Below are 27551 nucleotides of genomic sequence, written 5' to 3'. Positions count from 1 at the left end.
TGCAATGACATGTTTTTAAATATCCATTAATCACAATGTTGTATTTATCTCTCTGATCTCAAAGAGCAATCATTGTTGTCACCTTCCGTTGTTGCACTAATTGAAATTTTTCTTATCTTCCTATATTTTTCATTTCACATTGTCACATCTTATCTCGTAGTTTGTCCTTAGGATGGTCTTGTCATATGTGGAGTGAGGCGGTGATGATTCAGCGGCCACAGGCAAAGCGTTGTGTACATCTGACTAACGTTATATAAGAGAGTAGTGAAAACTGCATTAATAAATGATTTGCATACTTTAAATCTATAAATCTAAGAAACACTGCTGCATGAAGATATAATACAAAATGATGTACAGAGAACGGTAGGAATGATTTTTCTGAAGCGCTCTTTATGGCAGCGAGGCCGAATCAGTCTGAGAGAGAAGGAGCTCTGCTGCCTCTGAAGTGTAGTGTGGAGTGGATGTGATGGGTTGTCCATGATGGAATCGATAAATATGAATGTATTTTCAGTCTGCATAGTCAGAAAACCATTGTGGTTCCTCAAAAGATAAGCTGAAAGCCCCACCAGCGTCTTATAATTGATCTTAATGCTTTTGTTACTGTATCAGTATTAATTATATGATATCAAGTGTAAAGTTTTCAAGAGTTATTAGGTGATTTTGCTCTTCTTAAAATAAAAGTAATATCAGTAATAAAAGTACTATCAGCTTTTAGTCTCCCAGTGAGTACTTACAGAAGTGTATTTCGCACACAGACACACACATGCACACATGTCCCGTGTCTTTTGGTTTCGACTGACAGTGGCTGGGTGGCATCAAGGATCAAGTTCCTCTTTGGTATTATAAGCTAATTATGACTGTGATATTGAGCCCTCTCTTGCTCACTCTCTCTTTCTGTCTGTGTGTGTTAGTGAGTGTGTGTCACAAATACCACAGAGGAAAAGTAGGAAACAGCAACTCGCTCTTGCTCTCTCACCGCTTCTCGTGTTTGGCCATGTTTCCTCACGCAGACTAACCTGGAACATAACGGCCAGCACTTGAGGTGCCGCAAGAGGCAGAGAACAAACACAGAGACGGAAAAACAGATGCAGAAAACACAGTTTGCGCTGAGAGAGAGAGAGAGGGAGAGAGGGAGCGATAACAGGACAAATCACAGGCTGCGTGTGGACCAGCTGAATACTTGACCAATGCTCATCCAGCTTGCTTGAGGTTGTCCTGAGCCACTCAGCTGTGAACGAGTGTCTGTGCAGAATGGATTTTATTTTGGTTCAGCAGACAGCGTGCGGGAGCAGCAGCTTTGTAGACGATTCCCGCTCCTTTTGGATTATCTCAGAAATTGCCGATGTTGTGACAACCAGAAAAGGCAGAACCCAGAAAGGAAGATGGTAATGTGAGAGTCTGCTGTGTGTGCTGTTTCTCATCCAGAGTGAACATGTTTGTCTTTTTTTTATCATGAAGAATTAATCTTAAATGTTTTATGTACTCTACCTAAGCGCTGATGAAGATGAGTTGTTTCCAGGGTCTAATATGTGAAGATTTGCTGCGTTTCTCAATTTTTCACTTTGATTATAAATTGGTTATCAAAAGATTTAATCAGCTAAATGACTGCTGGTAGCAACTCTAGTATATTTTCCTTTTTAACAGAGTTGAAATGAAACACATGCGGTTTTCTCTCCTCACATATAGATAGACATGTAGATAGGTAGAGCAATGTCTCGTTTTTAAGTAGTATCGCCAAGTTACATATTTATTATGTCCTGACAAGTAGCCCTTTATGCTGTAACATGCATGTGCTCTGAGTGTGTCTAACGTATAGCATAGCTCCCATAGCATGCACTGGCTGCCGCTCTGCCTCCGTGTTTCGACTCAAGGTGAAGGTCTCAGTTTACTGAGCATTAAGGCAGATTTCACAAACCAGCCACTGTATCTGCCTCCTTCCACTCACTGGTATGTGAGATGTGAGTCATGTGAGCACCGAGAGAGCAGACAGCAGATCTTTTGAACCTCAGAGGTGCGATGGGATAATGTAAGAGTCTCAGCTTGCATGTCTTGTAAGCAGAAGTAAATGAATGAGCGTTGTCACGTCTCTACCTGGGCTGGAGAGAGGGTGTGTCCAGTTTCTAAAGTGGATTTAGTTTGGCACAGACCAACAGCACGGATGTTATGCAGAGAGCTGAATTTTAAAATGCCCGCCCAGCTCTCCTGTAGGTTTTATTTGGCAGGCCTCTGCATATATGTGTGTGTGTACTACTGTGATTTTCCCGCCCTCTTTCCTGCATTTTTGCCATGTCGTTGAAGCCAGAGTCCATTAACCCGACTATTCCTGTTTAAGGAGTGACCTCAATGTTTGGGTATTTGTTCCTGTGTTGACCAGGTTACACAGAGCATCTTTTTTCTCTCAGCTGAAAGACGTCTTGTCCTGTCCTGGTGACTCAATGGAAAATACGTAACAGTCAGTTCAACAACTCTGTTTGCAAAACTACAAATCAGCACCGCACCTTTACCTGGGTAGCCCACTTGTATGTGTTGCTTTGGCTATAAACACAAAAACATTACTGATGATACTAAAAGACCACTAACTGACAGAAACTCTGAGCTTGTTGCCCCAAATTTGTCTGAACATCGGCAGAGCTGCACACACACACATACACACACATACACACACATACACACACACACACACACACACACACACACACACACACATTAAGTCCCATTAAGTCTTCAGATGTTTGTTCTGCATATGTGAAAGAAATCTTTGGGTTTAATTTGGCATTGTGTGTTTTAATGTTCAGTGTGGTTCATCCATGTTTTCACCTGTTTTAGAATAGAATAGAATAGAAAAGAATAGAATAGATTTCAACTTTATTGTCATTGCATATGTCACAGGTACAGGGCAACAAAATGCAGTTTGCATCCATCCAGAAGTGCTTTAGCCATGATATAGATATATTACAATATATATTAGCAATAATATAGATATGTAAGTATATTACAGAAATGGGTCTATTACAGTATGTAATATGTACACGGTATGAAGTATGTGATGAATATGCTATAACTATAAGTATGTACAGGCTGTAGTGAGTACAAGCTATGTACAGGCTATGAACAGGATATAAATATGAAAAAAAAACTATACAGAATATGAAGTAAAGAACTATACAGAAATATGAGATATACAGCTATACAGAAATGGGAACTATGCAAGTCGTAAACACTTGTAGAATTAAAAATTATCGTATGATTATTTACACAGAACTATACAGTAGTGCAGTTAAGAGGCTATATAAAGTGCTAGTGGTTGTGAGTGGTGGTTCAGTCCATGTTATTATTGTGTGTTTGAGGGTACAGTTGTCCATTGTGTGTGTGTGTAGGAGGTTGTGGGTGTGTGTATGTCCAGTCCATGTGTTAACGGGGGTCAGATGTCAGGAGGCAGAGTTCAGGAGTCTGACAGCTGTGGGGAAGAAGCTGTTCCGGTACCTGGTGGTCTTAGTCCGGAGGCTCCTGTAGCGCCTCCCAGAGGGCAGGAGGGTGAAGAGTCCATGTGATGGGTGACTGGGGTCTTTGATGATTTTCCCAGCCCTTTTCAGACACCGCTTCCTGTAGATGTCCTTTATGGCAGGAAGTGGTGCTCCAGTGATGTGCTGGGCAGTTTTCACAACCCTCTGCAATGCCTTCCGGTCCGAGGCAGAGCAGTTCCCGTACCAGACTGTTATACAGTTGGTCAGGATGCTCTCGATGGTGCAGCGATAGAAGTTCACCAGGATGTCTGAGGACAGATGGTTCTTTCTCTGTGTGGTCATTTCTGGATGTTTGTTATGAAATCTGCTGGTGTGAGTTACATTAAGCGCAGCTGTGAGCTAATTACAGATGAGACGAGTGTGTCAGTGAATGCTAAGCCACACTTTGATATAATAACACACCTCATGTGCACACAGCACAGACACGTCAACTCACTTGCGATGAGTTTAAGGACATGCTTAAAGTCTCAGCTCATTCATAAACCCCTGACGTGTTTTTAATGACTTAAACACAGGTCTCGCTGCCTCCTGACTGCTACTTTTACAGCCACCTTCATGCCATCCTGCTTATCAAGGCTGTCATGATTGGTGTTTGCCCTCCACAAGGTCCGATTTGCTGATCCCGGTGAGGGCTAGTAAATATGATGTCTGGCCATCTCGATGCCGTAGTGGTCGTGTATTGTGATTCCTTTAAGGCTGTGTTTTTCTCATTAATCTCATTGTGCTTCAGCTCAGGTGTCACTGTGTGTTGAGGTAGAGAGGAACAATATGTCACACTAGGTAAAAGAACCTGTGTGTGTGTGTGTGTGTATATATATATATATATATAAAGTTAGCTTTTCTTTTCCTTGTACCTTTTAGTGTCAAGGTGCAGCTTTTACACTAAAAGGTTCAACAGTTTACCTTTTAGGTACGTCCATTTACTCCTAAAAGTCAGGCTGCTCTGACAAAGGATGGAATTTGGTACATTTTCTCTGAGTAAACTCTTTTTCTGCTTCAGATTCCCAAGCTGTAAATAGCATCAGATAATAAATTATTAATGCAAACAAATGTTCTAAAAAAAAACAAGAGATGCTTTTGTGCAGCAGGAATAACTTCCTGTTTTGTATGAGACAACAGCAGTCCAGAGCAGCTACAGTCTAAACGTGAGCATCCAATTATTTAAAAAGCAAAGACATGCTCTTCAGACTTTTGGCAGATTTACGTGCATCGGTAATTTCAAATGGAGACGTTGTCAACAGTCAATTTCAGTTTCACAGATTTGCAAGATTTTCAGTTGCAGGTCATTGCTGAAAGATAAAAGTTAATTTATCATAATTTAAAAAACAAAGAAAGAAAATAGTTCTATTTAAAGGGAACTGCTTTCACAAGGACACTTACATTCATGACCTCACATTTTGTCCCATGGCTGGTTTGAGCCTCTGCTGTGTGCCATCGATTGTTCTGGTGGTGTGTCACGGCACAGCTTCTGCGTCAGCGCTAATCTATTTACAGCACAATTGAATTGTCCTTAAAATGACTAAATATGTCAGGTTGCCTTTCTTTAAAAGCATCTGTTGGTCAGCCTGAGTGTTTTTGTCATCATTCACTGGTTTGTTATTTTCAGTGAATGGGTCAACAGAGCTGCGGACTGAAGACATTTTTATCATAGCGTGACGTGAGCAAGGGAGCCCTTCCTGGTGTAAAGAAGCACACAGAAAGCACACAACTACATACAATGAGAAAGAAATCCAAGAAAATTCCCCTCCTGATGGATGGTCAGCTGACAACCAGGATTCAGCTGCCTGGAGAGTTGGAAATTTCTAAAATTACGAATGGTGAGGTGAAAAGCTTTTCTTTGTGAACCATTGGTAAATGTTTATTGTTAAATACACCCATCCATCTTCTTCTGCTTATCCGGGGCTGCGTTGCGTGGGCAGCAGCCTAAGCAGAGAAGCCCAGACCTCCCTTTCCCCGGCCACCTCCTCCAGTTTTGTCTGGGGTAACACCAAGGCGTTCCCAGGCCAACAGAGAGATAAAATCTCTGGGTCTGCCCCGGGGCCTCCTCCCAGTGGGACATGCCCGGAAAACCTCACCCAAGAGGAGCCCAGGAGGCATCCTCGTCAGATGCCCGAGCCATCTCAACTGACTCCTTTCGATTTGGAGTAGTGGCCTCTGAGCCTCTCCCGGATGGCCGACCTCCTCACCCTATCTCTAGGGGAGAGGCCAGCCACCCCTCAGAAAGCTAATTTCCAGGGCTTGTATCTGCAATCTTGTTCTTTCATTTAATTTCGGCATCAATCCATCTGTCGATCTCCCACTCTCCTCTCCCCTCAACCATGAACAAGACTCCGAAATACTTAAACTCCTCAACTTGGGCCAATAACTCGTCCCTAACCTGGAGTGGAGAGTCCCCCCTTTTCCGTCGGTCAAGTACAAGCTTAAATGTTGTCAATTCTCCACAGCAAGTCACAGACTATGTACAGGAGAATATGACTGTGGTGTCAATAAGAATTTACTGACCTCAGTTTCTTACTGATTCAGCATCTAGTATCACTTAAGATTGTTCCAGCTGGTTAAAGATCCCATTACTGAGCTTTCCTGCTTTCTCAGCTTTGTCCTCTGCTGAGGCATAACAGGAGGACACTTTCAGCTAGCCCAAATGTTTTCTCCACAGAGTGGACTCAGTGCATATCAATGCTTTGTACTGCAGAAGATGCAACAGAAGGTAAACATTGCATATTAAAGCATAATAATAATAATGAAGTTGTGCAGTAATTAATTTTTCCCTGTAGGCATAATTAACTGAGCTGCCAAATTTTGATTTAATTTTCACTTTCAAACACAGTTTAAGGTGTGACAGAAATGCTGCGTAAATGTTTTCTTGGCATATTACATGAATGTGGCATACTGTATCAGGGGGGGAAAAATCCCCTGTGATGATATAGAAGTCTCAAAAACTCATGTATCAAATATGATACACTTACACTTAGCCATGAATGGAGCCACACATAACTCGTTCTGACCGCTGCTTAGGCAGCTGGGAAATTATATGTTTAGTTATCTGTTGTAGTGGTGACGCCTCTTTAAAAAAACAGTTTCACAGCATCTCCAGGAGCTCTAATAATGAATTGGAATGAAAGATCTCCTTCTTGTTGGGAATAGACAGGAATCCACATTTCTCCCACAGCACTTCTTATAACTGGCAGCACTAAAACCATTTTAAATAGTTCGTGCAATCCAGAAGAGAATCTGTGTATATCAGCTTCGATGAATAACCGCAGACATAAACACAGGAAATTGATTCTTTTAATGCTTATTTAGAGGTCGTGTCAGTGTCTGCAGAGACTTTGAGGTTTTGCTATCAGAGATGCCGGACTTGTTGGGATTCACATAGTTCTCAGGCTCTTTGCTTATAATGTATCACAAAAAAATGAATATTTGAGTGGATAATGATAATAGTGTTAATGGTTGACTGTGTTAATAACAAGAAAAGATTCAAATAAATTTTCCAAGGATGCCAGTGTTCACAAATACAACATTTTCTTGTTGATTTTCAGTTTCTGTATTCCTTAAAGTCATTGCGCTGAATCTAAGAATAAATATCTGCATGTTTTCATTCATTCCAACAAATAGTTTGTTTATGTCAGTCAGCGGGAATAATGGATATTAATGATCCAATCTGGACACTCTTTTTTTTAAACTGGATTTTCATACAATGGCACAGTTGGGATCATGCTGGTGTCCTAGTTTAGGGATCAAAGAGGGACAGCATGTAATCGCATTGTACTTGGTTCAAATCCAACCCTAGACCTTTGGTGCATTGTATTCCCTTGTTCTTCATTTCTTGTCCCTTGCCACCAGAGACTACTGATGAAAAAGGAAAAATTCCCCAAGAAGCACATGGACTACAGGGATGTCACTGTGCACTCTTTTCTTTCTTTAGTGTTAAGTATCTTCATCTTGTCCAGACAGGAACCTCCTTGACATCAGGAATGTTCAAGGACTATTTCTGCTTCATAATGATACTGGACATAAATATTCAAACTGTCCTCAGCTCCAGCACTGGGACATCTTATCCACAGTAATGTGAGCATCGTTATTTATTTCAGTGGCTGAGTGAGAAAGATCCGGGTGTTTATATAGAGCCATGTGAATCTGCCTAGGCAGAGAGACATGCCTGCGCAGTCCACTAATACGCCGCATACTGGTGGCAGGCTAACCAGTAAACACATAAGTTAAAAAACACGCATTTTAAAAATTGCTTAAATAGGCATCTTTGTTGGTGCACATGCAGTAACTGGTGATTTGTCCTGCTTCTCACAGCTTACTCATCACCAGCAGTGCAGGCACAGCTTGAATCAGAGGCTTTTATGTAGACCTCCACACCAGCATACCCTTTCACTGGCATCATTTAAGAGTTGATGAAGCTGGTGTACTTTTCTTGGTGATTAAGACAGGAAAACCCTTCATTTAAAATGTATGTGCTATGAGCTGAATTTGCTTACACTTCATAAAGAGCTTCAGTCTGTACCCATCCATATCTTTCTCTCATTTAGCACCCACCACCACTTTTTTTAAACACCCCCCTTATCCTTTTCTTTCTTTTTACCCCAGTAGCCATTGTTGTGTTGTATCCCAGCAGGATGTGCCAAAGCTGACTAAACAGCTCTGAGTCACAGTGTTGTTTCTGAAGCTGTAGGCGCTATGGACTGGTGGAGATTCCAGCGTTCCTCGGATGATAATGTAAGGGGATGAGATGAAGAGGGTAGATGACCACATGGTAAATGAGAACAGGCAGCAGCAAAAAAAAATAAAATAAGATGAAACCTTTAGGCACGTTATGCATAGAACTGAAAAAGTCACTTTTGAGAAAATGCAAATATGAATGCGTTAAACTGCTTAATGAAGACCAAAAGTGCTGCACAGCCCTTCATAGAAGTGGCAAGAAAAAGATACAGAACACATGATATCTCTTGCCTGTTCTCATTTACATGGTGGCCAATCCCCGAGGCTCATTCTGGTGGAGGTTTCTTCCTGTTAAAAGGGAGATTTTCCTTCCCACTGTTGTTAAGTGCTTCCTCATGGTAGGTCATCTAATTTTGGGGGGATTTTCTGTATTATTGTAGGGTCTTTTCTTTACAACTTAAAGGGCCTTGAGGCCACTGTTGTTGTGATTTGGCACTATATAAAAATACAGCTGAACTGAATTGGTTTGAACATGAGACAGCGAGCAAGTATCAGTGTCAGAGGCGCTAATTCATCACACCAAAACACGTCTATGTCTCCATCTCTGCTTATCCATGTCTGTCACTCCAGCTTTGAATCTTTGAGCTGAGTGGTAAATAATCTTAATGAAAATATGCAGTGGACAGTGACTTTTACATTCTGGTTTGGCATGTATGAAAATGTGCTTTTTTCTTTCTGGCAAAACAACTATGCTCACTATATCCAACTGTAATAAGATCCAACTTCTGCATGGAAATTCACACATCACTTTTCTTCTAAGCCATATACCCCCCGTGTACGTGTATATACTGTATGTGAACCCCAGAGGTCTGGTGCTGTGGCCTTTGCTGGTCTAAATAAAGAAGGGCCTAAAAGTGGGTAGTGGGCCATGAGTTCAGGTCAAAGGGAATGTGAAACTATAAACCAGGAGGCCTGTGAACCTCGGGACCAGGCATCACACACTATGTTTGCTTGGATGTTTGTTGTCAGGCCAGCTGCCTCGATATTCATTGATGAGCCTGAGGTGTTTGTGTGTTTGTGAAGCTGTTCTGTGAGCATGAGGACAAGGCCTCTGTAATTTACTGTGGACAACAGGCAGATGGAAGCAGCTGACTCCTGCTTTACTGCTGTTTAGTATTACTTTGCACTGCACTAAGTAAATATTTTATGCGGTTAACGTGAAGTCACAGTTTCGATACCTGATAAATTGATCAGTTGACTGTCAGAATATTTTATTAATCAGTTATCAAGCAAGAATCCCACCATCTCAAAGGTTAGAAATACTGGCTAGCACAGATTTAGTCTAAATATGATTTCAGATGATAAAAATCAAAAAAGTTTTAAATTTTATTTTTAAATTGAGAATGAAATATTGATTGCCTGCACTAAGGTTCAACTTCTAAGCAGCTGAATGAATATATGTAAAAATGATGGATGTGTTTGATTATTTTTTTTTGTCACTGACATCATGATGTAATTCGGGAAATCAGTGGTATGAAGTTTCAAAAACTTGTTGCTAAGTAACATCTGTAGCTTTCTGCTCTCTCTTATGTTTCCAGAACTTTGATTCTCTCGAGGGATCCATCCAAAACCTTCTGTCTGTGCTGTTCCCGCCCTTTGAGGCCACCGCCCCCACGCTTCTCAGCCAGCTCTTCCAAGTCATCGACAGTCATTATCAGGGAGACGCCCTTCGGTGCTTGCTGGACTTTCTGGTCCCAGCCAAGCACATCTTAGACACCGTGCAGCAGGCTGCATGTGTAAGTCATTGTTTGTAAACTCCAGTGGGATGCTAAGCTAAAGAGACTTTTATGTACATTCAGCACTTTTGTTAATACAGAGCAGAATACTGAGTACACTTCTTTCTGTTGCCCATGTCCTGTCCCCTTTAGGCTCCATACTCTGGTGTTCTTTTCGTCTATGAGGGCTGGCCTCTGTGCTTATGTGACCAAGTTGTCGTCCATCTTGCTCCCATCGACCCAGTGCTACTTCGGCCGGGTGATTTTTATCTCCAGGTGGCACCATTCTGTGACCAATCAGCTCGCATTGTGGTTTGCAGCCTCCTGGAAGACAAGGACTTATTGGAGGAATTAGTAGAGGAAACCCCAATCCCTGAAACTTCCTATCCTTGCATATTCAGCCTCGACTGGTTAGATGAGCTCAACAACGGCCGCCAGGGAACGCCTCTCAGCCGATGCCTGCTTGCCACAGAGCAGGGCGTGGTGAGGTTACCATGGGAACGGGTGGCCGTGCCTGAATTTGCCGACAGGCCACACAGTGCTAGGAGTAGTATGGCCTCTGCTCCTCGCTCATATCCTCCTTTGCCATCTCCGCTTCCTCTCCTTTCACCTCTTCCTAATTCTTCATCTAATCAATCTTTACCACTTATTCCTTCAAAGGAATCTGCACTCAAACCGCTTCCTCTAACCATTCAAAATTCAGTTTTAACATCTTCTTCACATCCCTCTGCCTTCTCCGTGGAGACCAGAATATGTCCAGCAAAGCACGGTATTGCTGTGTCGCTTTGCTTGGTTGATGTTAGTGTTGCTTCTTCGTCAAGGCTGATCAGAGTTACAGAGACTGAATCAGAGCCTAAGCCTTTAGGTTGGGTGTCCCCTAACACGTGGGATAGCCGCTTTACTGGGAAAGGTACAAGCACAAGACCAAGCACTGTTTCAGATACGTGGACCCCTACGAATACTGATCTAATTGTATGCAAAGGTCAAGATAAGGGTGCTGAAATCACAGCGCAAGATAAAGGTAAAGATAGAAACCTTCAAGATACCAGTAGATGTGAGCCAGCACCCATTGTTGGTGCAGAAGGGGAATATATTGATATCCTTCAAGCCACTATGCTTTTCGGTAGAGCTCAGTCAATTAAAGAAGAAAAACAAAAATCAGAGGCACAAATCCAACCACATGCACAAATTCAGGGACAAATGCAGAGATATCCGCAGAGACCTGCTCAAATCCAGCCACAGGATTCACACAGGCAAACACAAGGGCAGACGGCAACACGGATGCCACCTCCCACACAGTGGCAAGCACCAGTGCAGCTACCTGCAAAACCTCAAACGCAAAGTCATCTTAGACCCAACGAGTCTGCAGAAAAAGGACCTCCATCCACTTTCAGTCCTTCCCAGCCTCACCACCCTCACTCTGACTTCACTGATCCCTCTGAGTGTATCCGGACTGTGCATTTCTCAGAGAAACCCTGTACTCCATGCATGAGAAGAAAACAGGGCGGGAAGGTTTCCAGGGCTCAGGAGCTGAGGTGTCGATACAGGGACTCCTACCAGGCTGCGCTGCAAAATCCCGTCACATTTGGAAAGGAGAAAGAGAAAGGAGCTGCGTTAGCTGTGGTGGAGGAGGATGGTGATTTCTCACTGTGTAATAACAGACAGGGGCCACTTGAGAATGAAACAAGGGATCTGTGTTTTAATGTTCAAAGAATGTATGGTGACTCTGGGATGCAAAACCACCGTCCTGAAGCTGTTTGTAAGGAGTCGGGAGAATATGACACAGCTCCGTATTGGAAACCAGGAGATATAAACATCACCCCCTGTATGGATTACAGGGGAATAAATGCTTGTCACTTTGGTGAGCTACCAGGGCAGACATATGATAGGACCACAGTGCCATTTAGGGAACCACTGGATGTAAACTCTGCCTATGGCAGTACACACAATGTGAATGGAACAAATTCAACAGTAGAAACACAGATGACCAACGCTAAAGCTCAGTCGAGCTCAAATGGTACTGGACAGTCACGTGTCTCCACCAAACACCACGGATTACTATTTAGTTCGAATGAAATTTCTGGGAAGCACGTGACCCTCAAACCCTGCGAGCAGCTGCCAAACAGAACAAGTTCTCCGGGGAGCCGTTTCACAGCATCACAAAACACACAAGTATGCACATCGGATAAAAGGTGTTCATCCCTCTCCACTGCTGTTGTGGACACCTCAGAGAAGTGTGAACTGGTTATCGTCGATGGTAAAAATGTCAGGAAGAAAGAAAATACCAACTCCTGTGCAGAGATTCCCCAGCTGCATGTGGTTAAATGTAAAAACAGCACCGCCTTCAGATTAGTTTCACCAAAGATCAACAGGAGGAACATGGCTGTTCTAGGTACATACTTAAGTCATTCTTCTCTGTAGTTGTCTTTGCGGTCGTTTTGGTGTTGTTAGGTTCATTTTATTTTGTTTTCAAACTTTGTTCAGATGGTGATCAGCCTGGCAGCGCTTCCATAACTAGTAGAAACAGCCAGCAAACACAGAAACCATCACAGACAGATACACCTCTAGTGGCAGGGACACAGAAGACCTCCCGGCCTCCCTCTGCTCGTCCTAGACCTGACCACTTACCTCTAGGATCTCCAGACCCCGGAGCCCACCCCCTCTATCTGGGAGTAGCATCACTTACAGGTAATCAATTTGATATACAATAAATTAAAAAAAAAGCTACCCATTAATATCCATGTGCACTGATTGAAGAATCATCTTGGGACATTGTTGCTCTTTTTTTACAAATACCACTGTAAGAAATACTCCACTGGCCTTATGCAAGTATGCTCTCTGAGTACAGCATGCAGTATGCGGCACACCAGAAGTCCAGTAGCTAGCTGTGGCTTTACTAGACTGTTGGGTGCAGTTACATATCAGACTGCTTAATGACCTGACTGCACCTCTGTTGGATAAAGTCTAGAAAGGTTCAGAGCTGCAGTGTAAAAGCATCAATATAAAAATCTCATCTGCTATCTAATATATGACATTATTTCAGTGTGAGAGTCTGTGTCTGTGATTTTATTTATTTATGAAAATAAATATTTTATTGTTTTTGCGCTCATAGAAAACATTTGCTTTGCAACATTTGCAGTGAAATTCACTTATAAAGTGTTGTGTTTAACTTGGAGGCATCTAACAGTGTGGTTTCAGAATTCAACCAAGTGAATTCTACAGGAAAATGTGAATGACCTTGCTCGGGTCTAGTTTGTTTGTCTTTGGTTGCTGCAATGTGTTGTTGGACTCCTCATGTAAATGTGAAGCAGGCGACTACACTGACCTGTAGTTAGAGGTCATTATGCAATGATGAAATCTTAAATATGAACACTGCTGCGTAACCTATTACTCCTAATAGAAGCCTTCACTACTATGCATTGTACCTAGAAAACATTGAACCGTCTGTTTGCTTCTCTCTTTTTTGATTATTATTATTCTAGACTTTCGTCCTCACTATTTTGTCAGCTGCAGTATTATTTTGCAAAGTTTTTCTCACTTTCAAACTTTTGAAAATATATCAGCTCGTTTGTGAAAACCCTCCTGCATATGCAACATATTTTATTTTTATTTTTCTCCTCATCTCTCCTTTCTCTTACCCCTCCAGGCGGCAGAGACAGGACAGGCAGGGCAGTAGTTGAACTGTATGGTGACCACCCGGGATGGCGAACAGCTGTAACAAGCCAGGAGATCTTCCAGATGCTGCTCTACTTCCACTCTATTACCAGGTAAGAAATGAATAAATCATTCAACCAAAAGCTTAAAATAGACCCTCTCTGCATTCACAGACCTGCTGGAAAGCAGGAGTTTTCTCATTTATGTGGTTGTCTCTGTTTTATTTGTGGAAATACTGTGTGCTAGTTGGAATGTTTGTTTTTGTAGGACAGAAATCAGAGACAGTGGGATGACACTAGTGTTTGATGCGAGGAAAACTAATCCTCAGCCGCACCTCTATAAGGCTTTGATGACTCTTCAGGTATGAAGCAAACAAACTTTCCTTATTACAGCTTGCTACAGCTGATCACAGGTAACTGATGTTTTATGTGTTAATCTCTGGCTGAGTGCTCCTGTTTGCAGATCATAAATACTGGGTGAAAGATCAAGTCCTAAAATGCATCAGCACCCTGCTTATTTGCAAGAGAGCAAGAGATGACATTAGTTTTCAGTATACATCTGTTGATTTATTTGTCATGATTAGCTCAGTGGAGTGTTAAACCCTTGCAGGAGCAGCGCCCTCAAGCAGTGAGCAGTTTGGTTATGCTGGTGGACAAAGAGAACAACTTCAGACCAGAAAGGTGTCCAGGGATACAGGTCAGCTTTTTCACTCTTTACATCCATTTTTAACAGAAAGCCCTCGTAAAGCAGGGGAGTTAAACATTAGGCCCAGGGGGCAGAATCAGCTCAGCACAAACGCTAATCCAGCTCACTGAACATCTGTGTGTATGTATTACATGCCATATATGTATATATTATGCATTATTTCTAAGAGTGCAAAAGCATGTGTGTCTAGCCATGCAAATATCTTACATCTTGAGACTCTTTGCATTTACAGTCCTGTTCCCCAGAAGACGATTTCTTTCTTTTGTGAATGAAATCTAATCTCAGATATGTGTTTGCAACTAGCAACAGCTAAATATTTTGTTAAGAGAGTAAAATATGTCATATTGCATGACTATCAGCTGTTGAAGGAAAGAACAGGTCTTTAATCAAAGATAATGATCATAGTTTTCTTTATCAGATGTTTTGTTTTCAGCGGTGTATAAGATGAACTAATTACAAAACTAAATAGATCAAAACGATCTGCTGTTGATCTTGTATGGACAATCATTTAAATCAAATACCAGCAAACACACCGAGAGGTCCAAAGTTCCAGTTTTGTCCGTGCACTAATTAGTTAAAATGAAAGCAAAAAATGTAGAATTTGAAGGATTTAATAAACGTCTGAAGGTTGAACGTCTGGTGTCCTGGTGCAGCCACAACAACCTGGTGCTGAATGCCCAGAAGACAGTGGAGATTATTGTGGACTTCAGGAAGCACACAGCCCCACTCCCCCCCATCATCCTGACTGACACCCCCATCACCTCTGTGGACTCATTCCGCTTCCTGGGTACCACCATCACCCAGGACCTGAAGTGGGAGCCCACCATCACCTCCGTCATCAAGAAAGCCCAGCAGAGGATATACTTCCTGAGGCAGCTGAAGAAATTCAACCTGCCAACACGGACGATGATGCAGTTCTACACTGCAATCATCGAGTCCATCCTCACCTCCTCCATCACCGTGTGGTACGCTGGAGCCACTATCAGGGACAAACAGAGACTGCAGCGTGTTGTGCGCTCTGCTGAGAAGGTGATTGGCTGCAGACTCCCATCTTTGCAGGACCTGTACACCTCCAGGACATTGCGGCGTGCAGCTCGGATCTCAGCTGACCCTTCTCACCCTGGACACAGTCTGTTTGACCTGCTACCCTCAGGCAGGAGGCTCCGGTCCATTCGCACCAGAACCTCTCGCCATAAGAACAGTTTCTTCCCCTCTGCTGTTGGACACATGAACAATAACCATATGACTGTCCCCGCCACTAACACATGACCCTACGCTGTGTCACTGCATCATTCCATGTTTGGCACTGATCACCACCTGCACTCATGTATATATCTATCTACGTAGCACTCTTAATTCTTATTCTCATGTATATATCTCATGTATATCTCATGCACATATCTTTCTACGTAGCACTTTTAATTCTTATTCCTACTTTTATTTTTTCATGTCTATTTAAGTGCTATTTATGACACCATGTTTGCACTGAAGCACCGCAGCAATTTCCTAATGTTGTAAACCTGCTCAACATTTGGCAATAAACCCCTTTCTGATTCTGATTCTGATTCTAAACCAGATTACATAAAAATCTACAATGTGTCTGCTAAAGGTGATAAGTGAACAATCTCCTGTGGTTAAATACTAAGTAATGACTTAAATATGTTCCTGGTAATTTGACAGACTGATATAGTGACATCAGTTAAATCGTTGCTGAAGCTGGTGGAGGCGAGTCAGCTGAGTTCACACCTGGATGGGACACTGTCTCATGGTAACGTTGACTGGAAGGAGCTACATCAGGTGAGGCCGTCACATTATGATATTAACTGTTTCCATTTGTCCATGCCTGTCTGCCTCTTCACTGCTTAGCCACATCTTTTATTCTGCAGAAACTCTTCCCATTTGTCTACGATCTGCATGTGGCCTCCAGCCTGCTCCTGAGAGCCATCAGCAAGCTCGAGGAGCCCCGCAGGACAGATACTGTACAGGTACTCGAACACTTGCCTTTGACTGGTTTTTCATTTTGTTATTTGGACCTTGGAAATTGAGGTTACCTTCTCCTCAGTAACTACTTCTTTGTTTGGTCTTTATGTAACAGGGTGTGCAGCAGTGCATGATAGACCAGAGGACTCTGATGAGGGATGTTCTGGAGGACAGCCGATTGGTCAGCCTGCAGAGAGAGGGTGGAGCTATCCTGGCTAGGCTAAGGAAGCAGAGCGACCTCAAATACCCCCACTGTGAGGACTTTAGGTAACCACAAATCATCCTAATGCTATGTTTGCAAGTGTAGAAAATCCCAGCTGTTATCCTACAATCTGATTCAGGTTTTGCTGTGAAACAACAAGTGTCAGTATCTTTCTATAACTGGCAATTAAACATTGTTAGAATAGCAAAGTGTCATCTTAACATCACATTTGCTGTAGTTTATTGAATATGAAACAACAGGTACAGGAAAGAACATGAGGCCAGACACACTGATTCATTTATAAGTAAGTGTTTTCCTACACTTTGAGTAGGTGCTGGCCTTTATCTTTTCAGGTAAGTTACATTAAAAGTGTGATCTCATCTTCAGTGGGGGTGCTGGAGTACACTGAAATGTTTAAAATGACATTCACTACTTTTATCAACTTCTTTGTGAAGGCTTTGATGTTATGTTTTCCTCAATACAGTGATGCAGTGGACTCAGTGACAGGTCTGTACAACCACGTTGAGGAGCAGGCTCACGTCCTCGTGCAGCGGTCCAACGTGTCGCTGGAGCACCTGGAGTACCTGCTCCAACTCAGAGAGATGGAGGGGCACTTCACACAGGTACGTTGACTGATGTTCTGTTTACTAATGTTAAAGGTTTCTTATTTGAAAAGGTATTTTTAGACTAAAGTTGGTGTAGGTCCTGTGATCCTGACGTCACAAAAGGCCACTGATTCAGCAAGGAATTAGGTGGCTGTATTGAAGTGTAGAATTTCAGGATTTTTGTGTGTAAATAAACTGAAAGTATAATTTAGCTGTAATTGTAACACATATAGAATATAGTGTTAAAAAGAAAAAACGAGGGCTTGTGCAAGATTTCCTCTAGTTTGTGGCTTTTAATATCACTTCATTACAAATTTAAATCAGGCACTGATGGTAACTTATTTATGCTCTAGGTTGTGTAAAGTTGGTCATCCACCTCAGTGTGTATATATAATATGTATATATGCATACATATTATATATACATATATATATATTTATATAAACAGGTAATATGCAAACAGTTTATATTTTATTCCTGCTCTCTTTTTGTTATAATGTGAATGATCAACAAAAAAAATACTAGACACTAAAACATTTTAATTAACCCATTGCTGCTTTTAACTGAGAAATTAAAAGCAGCACATTCAGTTCAGTTGCACCTGAATATGCATATGCATATGCACACACTGGAGTCTGCACATATTCAGTTTTCTTATATGCTACATTACCAAATACATAACTTTTGTGTCTCCACCCCTATGTAGATTCAGCAGTGGTTTAATGAAGAGGGAGAGCACCATTTGCTGGAGGCAGAGTCAGTGGAGGACTCTGGAGACAGAATGGAGCAGATCCTCAACAGCTTCACTGGTTTCCTAATTGAAGCTAATGTCAGTCTAAGATTTTATTTGTGATTGCCGCTCTCCCTGTATTTGTGTTTGTTTGTGCAGCTCTCTGAGTCTCTCTTTCTGTCCCCCTGCAGGACCGACGGCACCACGCCATGTCTTTGGTGTCAGAGGCCGAGCAGCTTCAGCAGAGAGGGATCTCCTACCCAGAGACTGAGGCTTTCAGGGATTTTGTCTGTACCTTCAAATCAGGCCTGGAGGACTTCCTGTGCCGAGCAGAGGCGTGTGGCAGAGAGCTGCAGATCATGGTCAACGTGTGCGATTTTTGTGAGCAGGTTTGTATTTGATACTTGTCGCTTGTTGCTCTCATACTGCATGTTTTGCCTGTTTGGGAACCCCAAACTTTCATACTTCTTATCCTGTACTTTGCATTTTTTAACATCTGACTTTCTAGGTTAGAACTACTTGTTTTTTAAAAAGTAGTAAGAAGTCTTTTTCATTTACTTTTATTTAAATAGACATTTCTTTTATAAACAGGCTACAGCACTGTCCAGTGAATGCATTGATTACCTGGACCAGTGTCAGTCCAGAATCCATGCAGTGCAGGACCTTGAAAGCGCCTCACAGGTTAAACAAAGAGACACTCTGCTCCAAAACCAAGACTGTAGTCCAAACATTGCATCCCTTTGTCAGTTTGACATCCATACAGAGCAAGGCTCACATCCAACCACCACTGGTGTTTCCCCTTCATGCACCGACAGCTCCATCCTCCAGGCTTTCCATGACAGGTTCCAACAGTTCAGCCTGGAGAAATTCCAGGAGGTAAAGGCACAGGCCAGCTTCCTGCAGGGCTCCCAGGGGATGCGTGTCTGGAACTTTGCCTGGCTGAGAAGTCAGGAAGCCCAGCAACAGCTTCAGGAGAGGATGCAGAATGTGGATGAGGTTTATCACCAGCAACCAGATTCTAGCAGCTGGTGTGAAGGTCATTTTGTTGACGTGGTGAGCACTAATGTTCAGACAGCTTCTCCCGGCAGCCATAATTTGGTGGTACAATCAACCCCTGGGCCTCGGCATCCGCAGTGGGAAAGCATCATGTCAGGAGCGGTGGATTTAGGAAAGAGAAGACCGATCCTGGGCAACAACTGCGCTAATTCAACAGCTGTAGCCTGCTGTAACATCATCGTTAAACCTGAGGATTACAGTGAGGCTGGAATTTACCAGGGGTCAAAGGTCGCTCCACAATCTCCTCATAGGTAAAATAATTTCTTTGGTTGTCTATCCATCCCTCTTATTAAATATTTAACTCCCTTTGATTTCCAAAGCAAGTCTCACACTCTTCTGTTAGATAATATTTGTAATATTTGGGAGAATTTCTTTGTGTAATAATAATTATAATCCAATTATAGTAATTGTAGATGCCCTGTGCATTATGTCATGGTATACAAAATTCAAACAAAAAATACAAAAAGTGTTTTGGATCTCCGCTGGCTTAAAAAATAAAGATTTATGGATCTGAATAAACATTTAAGATGATTAAGAACCTTAAAGGCAGTTTTGAGTTGGTTTTCTGTAGCATGGCCGTGCTACAGAAGTAGTAACAGTGTCTCTGTGTCATTTTTATACAGGTCAGAAAGGAAAACAGAAAGAGAGGCGAGGAGGAGACAAATAAGCAGAGCAAGGAGCGAGAGAGACACTGCCGCTCTGTCTCAGTCCCACACTGTCGGCTGCCAGTGGTTTCCATGGGGACGGGGTTTTGGGGTGAGATCAGCGAGTCAGGACTCATGTACCACACGAGTGGCAAAAGCAGGATCATCTACTCCTCCAGAGCAGCGAGTTCGAACCCCATCATCTTGTTCCCACCATGGTCAGCCGTCTTGTCGAATCCTCCAAGAAGCTCAGAAGTTTCAGATCTCCCGCCATGGGAGCTTCTGCTCAGAAGACTCCTGCATGAGCGACCACGGGACTGTGGGGGGTAAAGGGACTTCATGCTGCAAACACTCCAGCCTGCCCACTGGGAGGAATGAGGGGGCCTGTTGTTTAGAGAGTCCACATGGGAGTGCCAGCCGCGCCCTGTAAGTCTTCTGTGTGTGGGTGAAATCATTATGGCCTATAGAGAATAAGTAATATTTGATGATTAACTTTAATTTGGCTCATCTTATGTGGCTCGTGTGAGTCTTTCATGCACTCTTTTCTGTCTCTAAGCTGGCAATGAAGAGCTACAGGTACTGTCTGTTCACTTTCCCTCTCTTTTTTCCATCTTTGTGTCATGGATTGATGGAACGGGCTTACTGAGCACAGACTATCAGTGCTGCTATTACCTCACTGGAAATTTGGAATATCTTAAATACTGTGCTGAGAAACTTTGTTTGCAATAAATTTACATTTAACCCAATGCAAAAGAAGTTGGGGAAAAAATGTAGGTTCGTGGTGTAAATATTTATCTGTGCCCAGCGGGTTGTTTCCATAATTCACGAATGCAAAATAATAATGTATCTATCTGAAATGGGAAAGATAGCTGATGATAAGCGTAACAAAGAGAATGTACAGTACTGTGAAAAAGTCTTGGACCACCTCTCATTTCTTTGTATTTTTCTTCAAAGAAGTTTGTTGTATTTTTTTAATAACTAACACACTGGTACACAATCATTCATTATAATAACTCAACATTATTGAAGCAGTGTGAGGTCATCTTGACAGAGAATAAAACAAAAGGCAGCCAACATCCAAAACAGAAAACACTTTCAACCTTTCAACCTCAGAACTGTACACACAGATTTTGCCTTATATATTGTATTCCCATTTATGTTTGCACGTTACAATAAACCGCTGCACCTTTACCTATATTTGTAGGAAAATATAAAAAAATAAGGGCCGGCCAAAGACTCTTACACAGTACTGTAGTTATCAGAAGATGTCTGCACTTTTTTTTACCTGAGCATGTTAACATTTGTTTAGAATATTTTGTATGATTATATCCTCCTGTCACCAGGAGGCTGCAGCGTGTCATGGAGGAGTTGGTGTTCACAGAGAGGGAGTACGTCCGCTCCTTAGGCTACATCCTCACCCACTACCTCCCCCTAATGGACAGACTAGACATCCCCCAGGACCTCAGGGGCAAGCGAGGGGTCATCTTTGGCAACCTGGAGAAGCTTTATGATTTCCACAGCCACTATTTCCTGCCAGAGCTGGAGGCCTGTCCAAGGGAGCCTGCGATGATGGCCCGCTGCTTTCTCAGACACGTGAGTAACAACTCTGTGACTGCGTTATACTTTTTCATACAATATTTATTCTACATAATGTTTTTACTTCTTCTCAGAAAAAATTTTCACTTTACATTAAACTGTATTTTTCCACAGAGTGAGAGTTTTGGTCTATATGCTTTGTACAGCAAGAACAAACCTCAATCAGATGCCCTGATCCTGCACCGTCCCCATGACATCTTCAAGGTTAATTTACGTCTTCCTGTCAATGAAAAACTTTTAAAGCAGTTTTCTAACTTAATGATGTAAAGGAGATTTACTGTATTTATTACAACTCTAACTTACAACTCTAAAAGAGCTGAGTGATTAAAAGTATTCCACAGACAACGTTTTACCCCTCAGCTGAAGGGGCTGATGGGCTATTGTTGTTACCCCCTTACCCCGTTACTGGCAGGTGGAAGGGAGGTGTGGAGACCCAACTATGTGAACATGATAAATCGAGAATGAGGCACTGTAGGATTTTCAAATCGATACGATAGATGCACCTGGTAAAAACAAATTCTAATCTGTGTGACCTCGATCTCACGATCGGGGCTTTTGAAAGTTTCAGAGTTTTCTGAAAATCTGGTGTTTGCGGTAACTCAAGAAGGAATCTAGGCACCTAGGATGTTCAAACTTGTACCATAAGTGCATTTTCTAGGAAGCTTAGGGGTAGCAGTATGTTTAATAATGCACCCTTCCAAGGTATATAAGAACAGCTCCCACCATTGTCCTACAGCTACAGTAGGAGTGTTTGTGCCATGCTTTTACTTTTTAGACTTACACTCTACCTTTTTTGTTCCTTCACAGAAGAAGCAGCAGGAGCTGGGAGACATGATGGACCTTTCATCCTACCTTCTGCGCCCTATCCAGAGAATTAGCAAGTACAGCCTTCTGCTCCAGGACATGTTAGCTTTGGCTGGCTCATACAGGCCAAAAGATATAATCCAGGATGCACTGTGCACTTCTAATATATGCTCGCAAAGCGTGTCCGGCCCAGCTGTGTATGTGCCTGACCTGACGAGCAGTGAGAGGGAGCGGGAGAGGGCCGAGATCCAGGCTGCCGCAGATCTGATTCGATTTCAGATGCGTCATGGCAACGATTTACTCACCATGGATGCCATTCAGGATTGTGATGTAAGATTTTAAAACAGGGAGGCCGGGTCAACTTAAATCACAGTTGTTGCATGACAGTGACAGTTGCTTCCCCTTTTTTCTGTCAGGTGAATTTGAAAGAACAAGGCCAGCTGATTCGCCAGGATGAGTTCACGGTTTTCTTCAGGAAGAAGAAATGTGTCCGCCGCGTCTTCCTCTTTGAAGATCTGATTCTCTTCAGCAAGACCAAGAAGACGGACATCGGAAACGACGTGTACATCTACAAGCAGTCATTCAAGGTCTGCACATGTCCTTGCTCATCAAAGGGTTGTCAGAACCTAAACAGTCAACCCTTTTTGAACCTTAAAACACAATTTACAAGGAATTACACGTCAATGCTGCTTGAATCCTCCAGGATGAGAAATTTCTACATCTCTTTCTATTTTCTTCTTCAGACAAATGACATTGGGATGACTCATAACTCTGCTATGAGCGCTCTGTGTTTTGAGATCTGGTTCCGGAGGAGAAAAAGTGAGGACACCTACACTCTGAGAGCCTCAAGCGTGGAGGTGAAGAAAGCCTGGACCACAGACCTGGAGAGGATACTCTGGGATCAGGCTGCTCATAGTAGAGGTTGTGACAACATACTGTCTTTATTTAGCATTTGACCCAGTGCACGGTGCTTCACAGGTTTAAAAACATATTGTGAATCTACGTTTTGTTCCAGAAATGCGCATGCAGGAGAGGGTATTCATGGGAATGGACCGCAAGCCATTCATGGATATTCAACCCAGTGATGCTGCAATTTGTGACCGAGCTGTCAGCTGTGTTGTTACCGACAAAAGTAAGGAGCTGCACATATAACATTTTAAACTAAATTCCACTTCATCTATCAGATATAACATAACAATTCAGAGTTCTCTTGCAGTCTTGGTGTTATTTCCACCCTTTGTACTATAGTTTTAGTTTTTTCAGTTAATTAAAAGTTTAACATTTAATTCATCCATTTAACCCCCCAAAAGGCTTGAGGTTGACATTAGGTTGTAATTATTATTGTGTCATGGCTCTGGGGATGGTTAGGAATTAATTGAGTTGAAAATCACTATAATCCATTGCAAAAAAAACAAACAACAACATCATTCCTTTTCCACAGCTGATATGCTTGCAATTGGTGTAACACCACCAAAGTGTAACATTCCAATTGGAATCTTTACACTAGTAAAGATCCCCTGGATACATGAAGTCTGATCAAGGGCTGTGTCCTGAAACATATTTAAGTTAAATGTGACAATAGAGGCACTTTACATGTTATTTGAAAAACTTTAACTTACAGTGGGGGAAATAATTAATTGATCCCTTGCTGAATTTGTAAGTGAACAGTCTCATGTCATGTCATTGAATAAAATAAGTATTTGATCCCCAAGCAAAGCTTTAGCACTTGCTGGAGAAACCTTTGTTGGCAACCACAGCAGTAAGATGGTAGTTGGTCACCAAGTTTGCACACATATCAGGATTTTGGCCCAATCCTCTTTACAGAAACTCTTAATCCTTTATCTTTCTTGGCTGTCAACAGATTTTGTATATGGCTGAGGTCTGGAGACTGGCTAGGCCACTCCACGACCTTAACATGCTTCTTTAGCCCGACAGTATGGGTATGGTATGGGGTGTGTCAAAGATTTTACGCCCATTGAGTCATTTAGATAAAATGGGCTTGTTCTGCCCAACTGCCTTCAGATCCTCCATTGTAGTTTGGACTAATCCACCACCTTTCTCATTATCACTCCCACCTAATGAAGCAAGATCCTGCATGGAGCTGCAGACTAAGCACAACTGATTGTCATTTGTATTTCTTCCATTTCCAAACAATCACACCAGCAGTTGTCATCTTCTCACCAAGATTCTTGTTGATTGTCTTGTAGTCCATTCCAGCCAGCAGGTCTGCAATCTTGTCCCTGATGTCCTTTGCCAGCTCTTTGGTCTCGCCCATGGTGGTGGAGAGGAGAGCTTTATACACATAACAATTTGAGATCAGGAGTATCTGTAATTAACTGATGAATACACTGATTGTAATCCGTGGGAACCACAAATCTGGCTGGTTTGTAGTGGATCAAATGATTATTTCCTCCACTGTGCATGTATCACTTACAAAGAGCACATCAAACAAAAGCTATTATAATTGAGGAAGCGCTGAAATACTCTCAAAAACTACTTTTTTGTATTTTTATAAAATTCTTTAATGAATTGTTTTTAATCAATTGCATATCATTTCATTCTTCTTGTTCTATCACATCACAGATAATTTTGGGGAATGGGGGGCTGTGCATCAGTTTGGTCTTTGTTGTACTAAACGTGTTATAAAGTGCTTTGAGGGTCCCGAAAAGCGGTATATAAATGCAATCCATTATTATTATAAACAAATTTTTATAGCACTGATTTTATTGATTGCCCTGACATTTGGTAAAGCCCACTAATCCAGCTACGGAGAGAATACTTTTTCATGTGCATGTACTTCAACAGTCCTCATTGCTCACTAATCAAGCCCATTATTGTCACATTAATATCTATGTATGTCGTCAGTCCCTGTGGCGTGTTGTTCACACAGGGGTTTAGACTATCCCCGACCTCACTCCATTGGCTCCGGCAGCACCACCTCCACCACCCTCAGCCAATCGTCTTCCTCATCCGGCCGTGGCTCACTGCCCCCTGCCGGACATCCCGGGAACCTGTCGCAGGGCGTGGATGCCAATCTAGCTGTCTGCTCCTCCCCTGACGCTGTGACTGACAATGAACTCAACAATGATCACCTACATCAACATCACCTGCACCTTAACTATGAACAGTGCAATGATCGCCATCCACTGAGTGAGTTTATTTTAAGGTTTTTTGTTCCCTATAGAGAGACGTGTTTGTTTGCTGCTGACTTTTTAACTTACTAGTATTCAAACAGTAAATGACTAAATGATAAATCAGAACTAACCAATAGGCTGATTATCCTAACATAGAGTAGTAGTTATATTTAAAACCACTGGAGGGTTTAAGTTTATCTTTTAATTTGGCCCAATCTAGTGGCACAGCAGTGTGAAAAACTGCAGTGCGATCTTTACTAGGTTTCTATTTTTTTCTTGAACATCACTATGGAATGTGAACTTATATCAGTTTGATGTCAAAAAACCTGTTTTCTTTCCTTGTAGTGGACAGCACCGAGTCTTCTGAGGAGTGCACGAATCTCTTCAGCAGCTCGGAGCACAGCTGTCTGTCTGCCATCAGTGGCGAAATAGTGGACGACTCTTCCTGTGTATCTCAGAATTCACAGACCCACCCACAGACCTGTCGGACACCCAACCTGAGGCGAAGCAGCTCACCGACAGCTACCAGAAAGAAGCCAGGTGTAGCTCCCAAACCTCCTCATCTGGCTAATTCTCAAGTGCAGGTGAAGGTGTAACAAGGAAACCTGGTGAATTAGTAAATGAGCTGAAAATTCTGGTCTCAGCGTTTCTCAGGTTGTTTTTGTAGCTCAGTTCATTAGCAGGTCTGATGCAGCAGTTTTCCAACATGACGATTCAGTGTCATTAAGAACTTTTTTTATTACATGCTAATATATTTGAGTGGTTTCTTGTTTTGCAGGGTGATGCACTTATAATTGGAAAATCAACAGAAGTTTAATATTGAATCCCCAGCAGAAGAAAGGCAGGTTAAATTCTACATTTATGTCATTTTTTTGTGTGTTTTTATATTAAAAAAGGATACTATTCATGTGTATGTGGTAGTGCATATACACGGGGGGGGGATAACAGCAGCTAACCTTATGTTGGTCATTTTATAGTCTTTGAAGCCTAAGGACACTTCTTAAAGAAATAGTGACAGATGTGATTATATCAGTGGCACAGCATTCAGAATAATATGTGCTTTTAATATTTTTACAGATTGGACTTCAACTCAGGCTGGTCAGTCCTGCTCCGGTCACCCAGCAGAGATGGATGAACTATCAGAATGAAAAATATTATGTACAACCAGACTTTGTCATTTTAGAGGCGTTTGGGGTTTGTTTTTGCATGTGTCATACCTCAGTCACTCAAATGTGGTAAATTTGATCATATGAAGAAGATACTGCTGCTGTGCTGATGTCACACATTCAGCATGAAGTGTGAAACGTAGCGCCATTAGTGAGAGTTTTTTAATAAACACAATCAGATATGTGATACGAGGTGTGCCTAGTCCTTTTGCCCATCAGAGTCGTCCTAATGCCCCCAATGCAGGTTTTACTTTTATAAAGAACCAGGTATCTGCTGTTACAGCTGTGGTGGATTAAAACCATGGCAAAAATATGCAGTTGAATAGGAATAATTATACCTGCTGCCTCACATTAGGTCACCAAAAATTCCAGAAAAACATTCTCATGTCATGAAATATAACTAATATATATTTTAAAGTGTGATTTGTCTTTTCTGCTGATGTCTGGAGGCCGTGTTATAAAAGAGCCCCTTGGGGTGACCAGATAGCAAGGAGGCATTCTATGACTGCATACTTTTTAAAATATGATTTGTATGATCTTCTATCCTGTACAGCTTGTACAATTGTTGATTAACAGGGATCATAGAGATAATGTTTTATTTATGGCTGTCTTGAAAGGTAGCAGCTCATGTGAGACAAACACCAGAGCAGCATGTATAAACCACTCCAATCTAGAGTATTTAATGCTTATTTTTCTTTTGTCAAAGTCAAAGCATTGCTTAGGAAGTAAATCGCAATCATGTATTTTTGCCAGCTTAACCACATTGTTCTGCCAATACGCTCGCACAGAGCCCAGTACTACTTGGAAACTCAGGCTTAACATGAATGGGGATAAACTGAGAAATGTGGATACTGTATGGATTGAAATATAAAATTAATTGAATTAATCTACAGTAAATAACACTCGTAAATACATTTCTGTTTCTTCTGTACTGTAACCTTTCGAGGGTCCTTTTACTGCCACTGTATTTTTAAACTGATGCTTTTTACCTGTATGCCTCTAAGTTTCTTAGTAATCCTACACCCACCGATGTATCTGTTTTCATATCTTGATTTGAATGACCGTGTGTGTGCAGGGAAGCAAGAAAAGCTACTTCATAATAAGCAGTGAATAGAATAAGGCCTTAATCTTGCAAGCAGAAACCACTTACCGTCTAGGGTCCACTAAGCGTTACATCTGCTCCATGTACCAAGTTTCTCTTTATGAAAACAACCATTAAAACACATTTTTAAATGTGTTTCCTTTAAAGGTACCGGTGATGAGTGTCATGATTTTCTAAGTTTTGTTATTCTATGTAAATATAAAGAG

At 41.9% G+C, this 27551-nt stretch overlaps 1 protein-coding gene across 3 annotated transcripts; it reads left to right on the top strand.

The window, feature by feature from the left end:
* The first annotated feature begins 804 nt into the window (after nt 1–804).
* LOC120743901 lies at nt 805–26430 on the top strand. 3 transcript variants are annotated; one of them, XM_040047910.1, is made up of 25 exons: nt 805–1385; nt 9791–9988; nt 10121–12359; nt 12452–12655; nt 13614–13734; nt 13889–13982; nt 14231–14317; nt 16007–16123; nt 16213–16311; nt 16422–16573; nt 16993–17131; nt 17820–17942; nt 18035–18232; nt 18435–19150; nt 19523–19969; nt 20887–21136; nt 21254–21343; nt 21947–22273; nt 22360–22530; nt 22687–22864; nt 22959–23075; nt 24809–25093; nt 25423–25617; nt 25856–25918; nt 26155–26430. In XM_040047910.1, exons 1-24 carry the CDS (start codon nt 1383–1385, stop codon nt 25858–25860), a joined length of 6555 nt encoding a protein of 2184 aa, XP_039903844.1. In that variant the 5' UTR covers nt 805–1382; the 3' UTR covers nt 25861–25918; nt 26155–26430. The 3 variants fall into 3 exon arrangements, with proteins under 3 accessions (XP_039903844.1, XP_039903843.1, XP_039903846.1); XM_040047909.1 differs by having other exon boundaries at nt 25423–25661; XM_040047912.1 differs by lacking the exons at nt 25423–25617; nt 25856–25918; nt 26155–26430 and having other exon boundaries at nt 24834–24948.
* The last annotated feature ends 1121 nt before the right edge of the window (nt 26431–27551 follow it).

Source organism: Simochromis diagramma, unplaced genomic scaffold (assembly GCF_900408965.1).
Source record: "Simochromis diagramma unplaced genomic scaffold, fSimDia1.1 OVJJ01000387.1, whole genome shotgun sequence".
NCBI classification, from domain to species: Eukaryota; Metazoa; Chordata; class Actinopteri; order Cichliformes; family Cichlidae; genus Simochromis; species Simochromis diagramma.
This window is presented reverse-complemented; position numbering and strand designations above follow the sequence as displayed.